Raw genomic sequence first — 14540 nt, 5'->3', positions numbered from 1 at the left:
CTGACGGATTAAGCGGATATCATTTGGCTGGCATTCAATACCTACCTCATTTCCGTTGAGGAATATCCCGATCGAAAGGAGCGTGCTCAGAATCCCGCGGAACGTTTTATTCACTCGCAGGGTCTCCATTCCTTGCTTCAGATCCATCAAAGGGTCCGCAATTTCCTGAAGTCACAAAGGTGGTTCGCGATTATTTCTTTCGAGCCGCGAGTTCTCTGGCACGCTGGCTGGTTCGTTGTGCTCGTCTGCGGTTCCATTTTTGTGCATTCGTCAAATCGTAAGCTTCTTGCATATCTTTTGGTCCTTTTTCTCTTTTCACGAATGTGATATACGAGTGTTTGCGTTTTCTTTTTTCTCTTTTTGGAAGGGTAATAATAGAAGTAAGGTGCGCGTAATACTTGTTAAATATGTAAAGGTATGTGTTGTATTTGGGATGCAAGGTGAGAAATTACAAAAAACAGAGTAATTCTCTGTTATGAAAGAAGGAAATTGATCACCCGTAAGAATTCACATGCAGTTGGAAATCATTGTGAGAAAGATTCAAAAGTATCATTGAATTATGATATTAAAAACTCAAAGGATTTATGATATTAATATAGAAATGTGACATCGATCTTGATCCTCTACCGATGGTTACACATATAATGTGGTTATAAGTATGATTTGACAATCAGGTGAATTTTGAAAGAACTACAAGATTCTATCAGATATATTTCTTCCCATGAAATATTTTTCTCGATAATTTGATAATTTTATAATATAACCTTTATTAATAACACGCAATACAGACAAATACTATTGTGGTTATCTGTTTCAGCAAAGATTGAATTTCTAAAAATCGAATCAAATTTAACAATACCTGCATTAAAAGGAGTCGCGCAAGAGATTAAAAAAAAAAAAAAATTGAACAAATTTTACGAAAGCAACGAACAATTTCTCATACGCTTCATTAGACAACAGTAGAAAAAACTTGATAAAAGATGAATTAGACATTTGCGTTATCAAAGATACATTCAACGAAACAAAGAACGAAAATAGCGAGAGAAAGAAAGAAGGGAAAAGAAAATACAATTAAAATATGAAAAATGAGAATATGAAATAATACGTGGCGAACTAACAGACAAAAAGAATTCTTGCTCTGTCACGGTCAAGGCGTTTCACAGGCTGGTGTCAGTCTGCTACTTTTCAAGGAAGCGGCGCACACGTTCGATGCGGCACACGATCGTGTATCGGAATTCGCCGTGTTCCCAGCGAAGAAATCACGTGATTATGCGAGGAACGTTCCCCGCGACTTCCTTCCCCGCATACCTGGCGTTTTTCCTCGTCGCGGTCTCGCGACTATCTCCGCGGAATTCGAGACGAGATTCGTGAGAAATAACGGGCCAATTCGAACGCCATTACAGACATTCGTATTCGACGATGCTTAATAGAATCTGCATTCGAAATGTCATGCAGTTTCTCACGGTGAAACGTATTTACGGTACGTCTCACGACTAGATTCGACAAGCCGAAGACCAATAATCAACCGATCCGTATTTCGAGTAGCCTGTCTCCTTGGTAATCATTGCTTATGCATCTCTTATTATTCCTGTCATTAAAGTCGAGTGTTTTCAATACGCTAACGAGCTCGTTGGATCTTTTATAGACGTTAGTAGGTTCCGTCGTTCTAAGTGCATGATCGTTTTAAAATAGATCAACTCCTTAAATGAATTATCATATAAGATTGAAGATCTTTTCTGCGGGCTTTTAAAGAACACAAAATGATATCGGAGGTGTTTGAGAAATCAAGGTACTGCTTATGGTTTATTTTTGTATATGGAAAAGGAATTATACGTACTTAAAGTTCAACATTTTTAAATTCCGTCTTAATTTTCGACAGCCTATTTTTTCTTCAAAATTGATGTTCCATGTCCTATATGAATGAATACCATTCAATCATCTTCAAAGATTTCAACCGGTATGTTAATAAAATTTTATATTTATACGTTTAAGTTTCAATATTTTTCATTTCTAAACATTATTGTATATCTTTAATTTCGTATATTTCTAATAGTCTGTCATTTTTTCTAGATATTTGTTTAATATGATATTATTTATAGAATCAATTTAAATGCAAAATGTCCAATTTATGTGAAAATTCCTGATCATTGAAGGAATGCCGATTCGCAGCTGAATGAGCCAACGAACCACTTGGTCATCGATAAGCAGTCGTTAAACTCGAAAGACTCACCTTCTCCGAATTCTCAAAGTCCAACTTGAACGCCCAAAGTTTCAGCCTGGCAGGCAACTCCGAGATAGAGGCCAAAGTTAGAAGAAACTGCTCGGCCGATCCCAAAGGTAGGTCAGGATTGGCGGCCTGCGCCTCTTGTATCCTGGACCTCTCCTCCTCGGTTGGCAGCATCGTCAAGAGTTTCTGTCGTGAATGGATCCGAGGACAAAGGATAGGAAACGAACGAAGAAGAGAAATGAACAGGAAATTAGAGAAATTAGAAAAACCATCGAAAAAAGAACGTACGTGTGTTTCAACTGAATCACAGGGTCGACCGTGAACCAAGAATTTTGACTTTTACAGTCATAATTTTAAAGGAGATTTTTAACGAAATCGGGATTCTGAAGTACATTTCATTTCGAGGAAAAAATTAAGAAATCAATGGGGAAATGTTAAAATACTTTCGATTTGCACAAAATACCATATAATATTTTCAAATAAATTACTCTTCGCATAAGTAATAATATTCTTATAGAGAAAATAGCTTATATTATTTTGTTCGTGTAACTTATTCGAACGTAACTCAACAAGAACGAAACATTCTTACGAAGAAAATAAATTATTTATAAATAAGACCGTGCAGATAATTTACTAAAAATTACTATATTGAATTTTAATATATACAAATCTATAAATTAATAAATATCTATTAATGTTTATTAAAGATTAGATTCGTGAAATGATAGCGAATCGAATGTAATGATCATGCCTGTTTGAATCGATTCAGATCGAATTATATCGAGTTAATTGTACTAGATACCGTATAGAACGCTTCAGAGGTCGTTTCCAAGCGTATTTTATCTACTATCTTCTCATAATTGCAAACACTCTGAAACCAATCTCTGACAATAATCTCTAATATTTCGATCCATGCTTGATAGAACGGAATACTATTAAGCCTATGATAAAATTTCTTTTACTTATTTTCATTCGAAATTATGAAATATTAATTCGTGTAACTTGAAAAATCTTGTAATAAAAAGAAATCTACTAATGATCAATTTGGCTTAATGTCACACTAACAGGGATCGGTATCCTGTATGTTCTCCATTGTTTATCATATTATTTGAACGTAATGCGCGTTCGAAACGTGAAAGAACGAGATACTAAAACTATTGCAAATACCGCAAACGTTCATTAAATAAAATTAATGAGAAGAAACTAAAAAAAAAAAAAAAAGGAAAAGAAATAAATCACGCGACCTTACCTCGATACCCTCTCTGTTCATAATTGTTGCGTCCATTTTCAAGATCGCGGTTTTAATAGATCTTGGTGGAGGCAACTTGGTCATGCCGATATTGATGGCGTTTGATCGTTTATGGTCCAACACGATGATCTCCTTGTTTTTGTTCATCTCTTGTTGTTTCTATTCGACGACAAAAATGAAGAAATTAGCCACTGGTAAAGAATAATGCTCGCGTTGCTACAACTTAAAAGACGTTCGATGGTCATGTCTGAACACTCAAAAATCATAAAATCTAATTAAACACCGTGCACGTAATGGTTTTGGACGGAATAAAGGAGAGACACGATTTCCAGCTGAAATTTTATAATATTAACAATCAAGTGCAGGTCAAATATTTGCTCGCTAAGGAAAGGGAAAGAGAAGCGCGCAGGTGGATGAAAATGCGCTGAAAACGTATTTGATGCTGATCAATCGGTAAAATATAAAAATATCGTACACCGTCAGCGGAAACGGAATTAGTAGAACGAGTTCAAAGCAAACACCACCGGTTACTGTTACGTTACCGCTGTAAATTACGCCGAAGGATAAACAGAGGTGAAATACAGGGCGAAGAGAAATCAAAAAAGAGCGTTATAATTAGCAGAGACGAGGCGATGCAATAGCTACCGCGCCGAGATTAATCACTTGAAATACCCCTTCAAGGAAAGCCAATTAGCAATTAACAATCTGCACAGAATTAAAGTACCAGCATACACACAATGGATAATTTTATTTCACTGATTCGATCGGAGTAATGTGTAAATGAATTTACATTACCGCGTTCATTAGTACCAAGCGTAAATTAAAAAGAAAATAAAAAGGAAGAGAAAACGAAGAAAATGGTAGGAAACGCGGAGAAAAATGAAAAAGCGCGTAGAAACGAAGTTTGGAGTTAGCAAAAACCGGCGTTAAGTGAAGTTAAGAAATTAGGACTCACCTCCTGTAAAATTCCAGCATGCCATTTCGTTCATTTTTCGTGCGAGCACCAAGAATATTGCAAATAATACAAGAAAAGATTAGTCGTATTGCATTAAACCACCATCACCACCACCCAACCACTATTCACCGTATTATTATTATTATTATTATTATTATTATTATTATTATTATTATTATTATTATCATCATCACGCGCGATCGTTATCACGAGATTTCGTTACTGTTGCGAACGGTATTAATTTACGACGTGTTATTGTTAAAGTTACTTCTCATTAGACTAATGGAGCCTGTAATATTATATTGTACCAAGATTGTAACCATTCGTGTGCATGATCGTCTCGTGAAATCGCTTGTGGCAAGCGCGCGTTTAACATGATGTAACATGAAGATAGAACGCAGCGTGATCGCAGTTATTATTTTTTATGAGCAACTTCTCCCTCTTTTCACAGCAAATCATTGGGATGTATGACCTCGGTGCTTACAATTTAACCGTAGAAATTAAAAAATGGAACACTCTTTATCAAAATTTAAAGCGAATATCAATTTTCCAGATAATCGATCTCTGTTAACTAGAATAATCTTTATAGTGTCTTTTAACTTCGTCGATCTTTATAAGAAATATTGACAAGAATTTCAGTTAGTAATGCATTCTTACCACGAGTTCGTAAGTAACGTAATTTCGTTTCATACTTGTTCCATTGTTCCATTCGTGGTGAAAGAATTTTATCTTTATGAATAACTGCCTGAAATAATTCATATAGACGTTCATAATTCATAAAAGTGCAACTTGTGTTTCTGCAAATTCCAGCCATCATCAACAACGGAAAACGATTTACCAGAAACTTCAATTATCAAAGAAATAACCGCTTTAGAATAAATGGTTATTTCCAAGGAAATTACCATTACTTAACGCGTTGAACGCCATGAAAAGGTCAAGAGCGATTGGCATTACGCGAACTTGTCAGTAACGTCATGAGGTTTACGGGTAATAACCAATGCCAGACATGTAAAATTCGCTTGGCAGCCAACGTGTTCGCTAACACTTCCTTATCGACGAACACATTTATGTCCATCGAGCTTCATTAAATCACTTCCATAAAATTAAAACAGAGAAGGAACAGTTAATCCAGTAAATCATATCCAAAATCTTCCCGCCTAATCTATCAAACGTCTATTTTCTTAAGCTTTCAACGTCCTATAATTTTTCCCGATTCATATCTCCTTTTTCAAAGCTGTCCTTCATTCTGTCTCGTTCGTCTTTACGGAAGCCTCGACGGACCCTTTATCCGGCACTAATTATTGCCGGATTCCGCGAGGTGGATGTAAAGGTTCAAAAGAGTCGGGCTGGCAAAAAGGAAAGGCTCGGAGAAAGCACGACGAAAGAAAAGGATGGAAGGAACGGAACGGAGGCGTCTGAAGAAGCGGCGGATCACATTATGTCGGCGCGGTGCGTGTCCATTGGCTCGCGATGCGATTCAAAACGTTGAACGCGGTCGGGCAAAGCTGATAAACCCGGAATGTAATTACGTCAGCAATTAGCGACGGCCGTGTCGTTCGCGTGGAATCTTTCGGTGATCGTCGAGAAGAATTTCCACGAGGCTTTCCACGAGGAAAAATTTGATAAATAATGTAAAATGTACAATATACCGCAAGATCGTCTCTTCGTAGCGATTCGTCGAACGATCGATTTTAATACAGAAGAAAGAGGAACAAAGATCGAGAACTGTCGTCGTATCAGAATACAACTTACAGCAACAAGCTCTGTCTATAAAGTCGGCAAATCGAACGAAAAACACGCGTGAAAACGGCGAATGAAAGGCGAGGAAGGGTGAGAAGGAAGTACAAACGCGCAACGGGATTTTTATTTCCTTAAAGTTTCGCCAAACCTTCTTTTTGTATCTGCCTTTTGCTTGGTAAAACACGAAAGCTACCGTAGGGATCGAGAGATACGAGGATTCCGCGACACCGCGACAGACAGCCAGTCTCGGTTCTGTTCTGTTGCTCCGTACGCGATCGAAAATAAAGCCGTTTAGGGTAAAGCGGTTTAAAGGACCGGCAGAGAGTAACTCTACTGCAAACGGTGCCGGATTAAACGCGTAATCCGTGTCAAAGGCATCCGGAGAAGCCGAAACGGGATCCCTGTCGCGTTATCTGTCCACCAGATAGTTAAACGTTGGTAGAGAGTGTAACTATCTTCGGTGGGATCGACATGGCGCTAAAGATGCAAAGATGTGCCTACTACGTTATGTTATAATGAATGAAATGAAAATAGAATGCAGTATTATAGACATTGTCCCAGTTTTCTCCGATTAAACTTTGTTGCTATATTCTACGAGCATAAATAAGAGACAGATATTTATATCGTGAGATGTCACATATGGATATACAAAATATATGAAGGAAGAAACTAAATGATACACTTTTAATGATACACACGCGTAAATAGTTTTGTGTAAAAGGTAGATTGTTATATTCTGTTGCAGCAGTTTCGTTTGTGCTAGATTGTAACGTTTAACAAGTGCAGTGGTATACTTGCTTCCTTCTTATAGCAAGATTTATGACTTTATTGTCAACGAATAAAGAGAGAAGCTTCAAAGAACTGGCGTTATTAAATGCTACTATAGAATTCATTTTCATAAATGAAATTTTTGTTTACCTCCTTTTAAAAATGACACGTGTATCCAAGTATTTAAAGTCTTTATCTTAGAACGTACAAGCATATTATAACAAACAACGGGTTTAAAGCATAACAAGAAGATGCTTTTCCTAGATCACACGTCTCTTTTACTCGAGTAACGACGAAGGATAGTTGAAATAGTTAAATATGTTAATTATATGTATTGTATAAATTGAATACTATAAAGATACTCGATTCGTTAACAAACGACGAGATTTTCTAATTACATTTAAGTAGCACAGTCGAACCAAATACATCGTACGTTTCTCCACACAATAACTAACTATTCTTGATTCTTTAAAATTCTCTTTAAAGCACGTGGTCCGTGAACGCGTTCAAACGTCTAAACGCCACGGTTTGAACGGTGCCCTGTGATTTTAACGCCCAAAGGAAGACGAAAAAAGAGAAGCCGAACGGAGTTCACCAAGCCTTTAATTCCTTCCGTTATCGCCGAGACACGTACGAAAGAGGTCGAGAAAAAACGAGGAAGAACTGTGTATTTAATGCAATTCGCAGCGCTCTATTCCGACCGAAACGTTCCTCCACTGTAGTTAACGGTTGGCTCCGTGGTTAGTAGGTGCTCTTTATTCAAAAATATCTGGAAAGAAACTGTTTGAAAAAAAGGAAGAAAATAAAAGAAGAATTCTCGACTAGAGGTTAACGAGACAATAATTACTGGCGTATGGGGAACGGAGAGAAAGTTTCTCCGGATTGGATAATGGCCGGATGAAAATTTCGGCAAATGTTTGCTAATTAAAACAACGGCCACGAATTAAATGAATTCTCGGGTGAGAATAAAAGATTGCATTTTTAGGCAAGTGCACTTGAAAATCTTGTAAACGAGTGGCGGAGAATTTAGTTGCGAAAGATAGTTCTTGAGTTAGTTGTTTTTTAATACGTCACTTTATAATATCGTGTCTGGTTGTAGCTTAAACTTATGGTCATGATTCGACAAAATTTAGTTTCAACCGTGACTCTGACTTTTATCTTTCAAAATAAAAATCTGTAAAATGCAAGTTACGTATAATGTTCCGATATTTTGTATTGATATTGATCCGATATAATATCGTAACAGTGAATAGCTATCAAAATTGGTAATTGCTAAAAAATTACTAAGATAAGAGACGTAGGAAATAAGAGAAACAGTTACGTTTACTAGCTCAATTGTTTCAATTTTACACGCGTTAAAGATATTTTGGAAAACAACGCACAGATCAACGAATTTCCAAGAGAAAATCATCAAAATCGAGAATCAAGTAGCCCAAAAACTGTCTGACTTCGCTACTTCAAAGGATTCATCCCCTTTAACGGTGGCAGAAGCAGCCGGTTAACCAACCACGTAGCTTTGTGTATTTTGGATTGTGCATAGGTTGCCTGTGGAATTTCTGCGCGATGAAAAGCTTCTCGCGGTAGAGACAAGCGAACCGGATGCTGAACGTTCACCGTTCACCACGTGTGCCTCAAGAATCAGGCGTCAGGGAATGATTAACATCGTCGACGTCGGGCAACGTTCGCTTCCTCTCGTCGGGACAACGGCAGGAACGAAACGAAAAAGCAAGAAGATTCATGGGACGTCGGAAAGGTGTCGCTTTTTCCATCGAATACCCGCGCGGTAATTAAATTTCCTGTCTGATGGCGTGGCGCGGTGGAATTTTGTGGAACCGCGAACTAGAAGGACGATGCCGCAGCTTTTCGTCGACAGAAATAACGAAAATAAACCGTATAGAAGGTATTGTTGAAAATGGCGAAGTTATGAAGCTCGATGGAAATTCAATTACTTTTTGTTGGCAGAAGGGGGATTCGGCACATCAGTTTCGATAGTGCTCAGTTGGAAGGTTGAAAAGGCTCTCTTTTTTCCCAGTCGCTTTGTATTGGTGGAAACCGCTTGCTGTGAACTAGTATTGTCTTTTTTTTTTTTTTGCATATAGTATGTTTGGCCTGACAGATTTCAAAGCGAACGAGAGGCTCAATTGATTTAAGAGTAACGCGTGTCTCGCTAAAATCCTTGTAATGTTATTATAGTTACACTGTGTTAATCCTTTGTTTTGTTTAGTATTCACCAACAAAATTGTTCTATACATACAACAAACAAGAATATACACAGGTAAGATACACTGACCATTTCCATGTTAAATCATAGACAAATTGTTGCCACGAAAAGATCTTACATCTAGCGCTAAATTTATTTTCTAATTCGCGACAGTTCGGTCGTGCGCTTACTTACACTTCCATATTTATTTTCCTCTTTTATTTCGAAAGTAGCATCTTCATTATACGTACTTCTAGAACTGCAGAGCCCACGAGACGTCCGCAAGCCGTTCTAATATTCGAAGCACAGTATCGAAAGTATTTGAACACTTCTGGAAACTTTTCATGAACATGTTACGTGAGTTATACAAAACACGTTCAGCTACTAAGGTTCCAAGAAGTTTTGTATAAACCACGCATTATATTCCTAAAAGTTCTTTATGACAAGTGTCCAAATACTGTCGCGAATCACTCTACATACATATGAAAGACCGACGCGAGGAAGAAATATAAGATCTCCCCAGAGGGAAACTCCCGTATAGATAGCCGTACCCGCAGGAAACAAGCTCTCCCAGAAAAGAGCAACGACGAAGCTCAAAGAACGAGAGCTGCTCACCTTCGTGATGAGATCCTTAGCGCGGCTCTCGAACAGGTGTTCGAGCTTCTGCGTGTCAACAGGTACTGGCGACAGCTCGTCCCATATCATTTTGTTTTTGTCGAGCCTCGACAGTATAATGGGGTCATCCCTGACCTCCTTCCAGAACAGCTTCACCGTCTTTTTACTCTTCTTAGTGAAGGTCGGCAGTGGACTCTTTGGAGCGTTGTTGGAGTCGACCGCGGTCGGTGACCTCGGCGACTTGAGATTCACGCCGAACAACGGTGGAGGCGCTTGCGGTACGGGTGGCGGTAGCCTCGCCCCTAGAGGTGGTGGCGGTGGTGCCCGTATGCCACCAGGAGTCGGAACCATGGGCGGTGGTGGCGGTGGTACGCCGTTGGTCACGTTCACAGGTCCAAGAACGTCAACTTCGTCGTCGGAATTCAGATCGGTGAAGTCGAGGTCGCAGAGTTCGAGTGGCCGCTTCAGTTTCTTAACCAACTCCTCCCAATGCAGCTCGTTCTCGGATTTCTTTGCTTCTTGCAGTTTCGGCAGGCTGTCGCCGGTAGGAGACTTCAGCACGTCCGCTTTTGACTTGGACTTCGCCAGACCCTCCTTCGCCTTCGAGATCAGACCGCTCATGTCCCCTATCCTGAGGGCGAAGAAGAAGAACATTGCTTTGACGAAGGGTTTGAATTCTGGGGATACGTTAGGTGGTGAGGCTTGAAACGTCGAGAAGATCGAGTTCCACTTGTTCTCTTTTTTTATCGAATGCGGACGTTATGTTTTAAGACGTCTGTAGGTTGCGCTATTTAAAGATGTGTTTTTCTTTTAGAAGGGACCACCGATAATGGAATAACGTCAATGGTAGTTCACTGAAGTTTGAAAGAAAAGATGGGTTAAGTATAATCTTTGAAACAGAATATATAATCCCGTTTATTATCGTATATACCAAGAGATTTCGCTAATGCCAGAAAGATTATAACAACCTAGCAATCTTTCTAAAAGTTATCTTGGGACGTATTGTTCCACTAGACTCGCAAGGATTAATGTATTAAATACTTGACCCTTCTGTTCGTATATTAATTTTTAATCAGACTCGAAATTTTGATTCAGGATCCTTTTGAAACAAGCGTCCGCGAGATAAAATGGCAAATCGAATAAACCTCGAAATAAACTTTGAAAAGTTTTAATTCTAATTTATGTACATAGACCTAATTTCAATATGGATCTATAGTATTCAGGAAGATGTTAACAAAACGATATTTATCTCCCTGATAGGAGAAAGAAGAAATCATGGACTCTGATCCATCTTAAAGCGAAACGTACGAACAGTGTTTCCTTAACGAGTCTTAATCTTTTCTACGTATCGTACAGTGAAATTACCTGGAAACCTTCTCCTCGACCGGGCTGCTCGGTATAAGATTTTGAGCGGCCAGCTTTTGTGTGAGATCCTTGACGGTTCCTTCCCTCTTCAGTTGTAGAACCACTCGACGATCCTCATCCTCGTCGGTGTGATTACCCTCGTCGCACTCGACACCCTCGTCCGGGCTCTTGCCGTACCATGGTTTCTTCTCCTCGGAGTCAAGCTTGTTCGCAGCATTCATCAGAGGCGTCAAGTCTTTCCTGCTGTTTGTCCTGGATAACTTATTCGACGGCGAGTCCGCATTTCTTTCGTACGACGTGCCGTTAGTGTAACGCAGGCCGTTCGTCGCATAGGGACCTTCAGCAACCGAAAAGCCGTTTAATTATTTCCAATTAATTAACTTATTACTCTCTACGTTGCTTATTACGGTTTTATTATATAATTTGCTTGGAATTACAGACAATAGTTTGACTATACGCGTACTATGTTAACTTGTTTACAGGTATATTTCTTTACAATTCTAACGTGTTCTAATTTCGTTGTTTTGTTCCGAGGTCAGAGATCACAGGTTTTGAAAGCTTCTACAGTGGAATCTTCGAAGATTTGGAGAATCGATGTTCACCGAGTTACGCGGAGAGAATCGAAAGCTTAGGTTTGACGAGGATCGCTTAAAAATGCAAACAGAAACTGATCCTCCAACTACCACCCGAGAAACTAGTCGAGAGAAACTTCAAACAGTCCATGAGAACTATACACAAACATCTTTAAAAGCCTGGTAAAGTTACACAACTGAAAACATGGGTTTCTCACGAGTTAAAACGATACCAAGACTCGTTTATAACTCGTTAACGCTTGCTACTATTTTCTGTTAAACGGAAAATGAACAATTTCCCAAACTATCGGTTAAATTCTACGTGATTTATTTCTTCAAATTAGGTTTTTGAAGAACAGAATCTCGATCATAGTATGTAATAAAATTGTAATTGAAGCAAAATTAATAACTAGGCAAATAAATTAATAACTAATCAAAATATACCTTCCATTTCTTCAAATATAATCTTTGACACAAAATTCCAATTATAATATGTATTTAATGAAATTTTAATTGAAATAAAATTAATAATATTTCCCAAATTTTGGATAGACATAAAATTAGGAACAAAACTGAATCTAGATATTTTTATTGTTTTATAAGTGCGTAGAATTAATCGTTATAACACTGGTCAGTATATAGCGTTTAAAACAGAATTATAGCAGCGTATCTCACAAATTGCGTGTATCGATTACTTCCTGTCGATACACTGGGCTTTGTAACCTTGACCTAACCTCATAACATCTTTCTTAACTTTCTTGCATTTGTTTCGAAATCTCTCAAATTCGCATTTTTCTAACATTCTCTATTCTTTTACGACGAAAGACATGGAACCTATCTTTCATTATAAAACCTACGATTATAATAAGTTTCCAATAAAATCTGTCAGCTTAAAAATATATTTAAGACTCTCGTAAAAATTACCAAATTGTATTTCAATTTGGTAAATATTTACGAGTTATGTAAAAGTTCGATGGTCTAAAATATAAAATCTACGATATGTATTCACATAAAATCTCAATCAGATTATTTTCTCTTCCATATGTTTTTGCTAAATTTTGTATCTACCTAGCTATTATATAATCAACGAGTCATTCATTAAATCAATTTCCTCCTAGAAGCAAAAATTCTCCCGTAAACTTCAATAAAAGTATAGAGACATAAACTTTTATACGAATATTATTCGTTTTATCGTACAACAAATTCGTATACCGTGAAAATCCGATAAAGCGAACACGTTAAACGAAATTCTCATTACTTCTCCATTAATGGTAATATCGAAACGATAATAATCTGTTACTGACTTTCCTGATCGTCCGAGGGTACCACGGATGCTCGCATAGTCGCCGTGGCCTCTTGCTGCTCCCTGATAAAGCTCCTCTGCCTCTCAGCTCGTTCCCTTCGACGTCTTAACGCCGGTGTCACGCCAACGTCCACTGAAAGCCGCAATAAATCACTTCTTTCCTGGCTCGTTCGCCGCCAATACACACACGCGGCCGATCATTTTCCGCGTCGAACTATAATTTACTATTTACCAGGCGCGTGGTTACGCGACACCGAACCGCTTATCGCGCGATCGTTTTCGTTCGCGTCGAATCACACTACCGCCGAACTTTCATTTTGATTTATCGGCCGCGATACGAATCGAAACGTCCCTCGACGACAGTCGCGATAAATTCTGCTCGTCACGCGTGTCATTTCTTCGCGGTTCGAGCTCGCGCCAAAAATACGCGGTGTATCAATTATTTCGCCGACCCTATAGTTGATGCGACGCTCGACACCGTATCCTCGATTATTCCATGCACGTTACTGCCGACGAATCGGTTGGAAAATTTCAAGCAGAATTTTGTGAACGTTCGAATAACGCTGTTTCACTTTGCCGTTCTGTGGAATTTTATTCGATTGCCGTGTAAGTTCTGTATAACGAAGAACATTCCTCGTTAGTGGTTTATATAAACGGCGATATACGAGCCGCTTAGAGAGAAAGTGGTACGAGTGACAATTTTTAGTTCGAAAATTGTGGATGAAGTTGAAGCATAATAAAGATAAACGCGGATGGAAATATTGCCTACTCATATACATTCTTGACAGTCTTGATGCAAATCATTCTTTACGAAGATAAATCACAACGTTTCAACTGTGAATTCCAAGCTTCGATGCAATCTTACAAATGGCGAATGGCAGAATTTTTTCGATCGACCAGATTATTTCAACGCTATTAATCATTGTCCGATGTCCTCCTCCAGTATCGTCTTCAAGATTGCTATCTTCTCTACAGAACTTTACAAATCAATAATATCAGGTTCAAACACTCGTAACACCTACACCAATTGTGAATGCCGAATAAAAATGCTTTACTGTACCGATTTCACTTCGTATAATGTTACTACAGTTCCTGCTTCGATCATTTGTGCCTTTTTATGCAAATATCTTCTCAGTAATAAAATAATAAAAATAACAAAGACGATGTTTGTATGTATAGATTTTTAACTCGTTCGTATAAGAAGATCGAACAAATACAACTTACGCAGCAATCTAATACCTTCTTTAGCACCCTCGTTATTTTTCCTTCCTCAGAAGCTACATATAAATGTAAATATCTTCCTCATCGGAAATGTTTTTGCACTTACAAGAAAAACCCAAGAATTCTGGATCATCGATTGAATTGAAATTTTGTAATTCAATACAATTAACAAAATCTAATTTATGCATCGGTAGCAGCGAGAGTGCTAAACCTTCTTCTACTAACGGCAACGAATGCAAGTGATAAAACGTTATAGAAACGTAATAAGGTAAAGTAAAATTATAAAAATGTAATAAATACGTTGTATCGATATAGGACGCGTTAG

General features: G+C 38.2%; 1 protein-coding gene across 4 annotated transcripts in view; it reads right to left on the bottom strand.

Moving 5' to 3' along the window:
• Fhos (Formin homology 2 domain containing) overlaps positions 1-14540 on the bottom strand; it is a 241577-nt gene that overhangs the window by 30568 nt on the left and 196469 nt on the right. For all 4 annotated transcript variants that reach the window (XM_072022637.1, XM_072022646.1, XM_072022619.1 and 1 more), the window contains 6 exons: positions 12996-13127; positions 11120-11456; positions 9755-10385; positions 3477-3635; positions 2231-2413; positions 46-165 (listed from right to left, as the gene is read on the bottom strand). In XM_072022637.1, coding sequence (XP_071878738.1) covers positions 46-165; positions 2231-2413; positions 3477-3635; positions 9755-10385; positions 11120-11456; positions 12996-13127 — 1562 coding nt within the window. The remainder of the gene's footprint in view (positions 1-45; positions 166-2230; positions 2414-3476; positions 3636-9754; positions 10386-11119; positions 11457-12995; positions 13128-14540) is intronic.

Source organism: Bombus fervidus, chromosome 1 (assembly GCF_041682495.2).
Source record: "Bombus fervidus isolate BK054 chromosome 1, iyBomFerv1, whole genome shotgun sequence".
NCBI lineage: Eukaryota > Metazoa > Arthropoda > Insecta > Hymenoptera > Apidae > Bombus > Bombus fervidus.
Note: the sequence above shows the minus strand (reverse complement) of the source record. Positions and strands in the feature narration are given on the sequence as shown.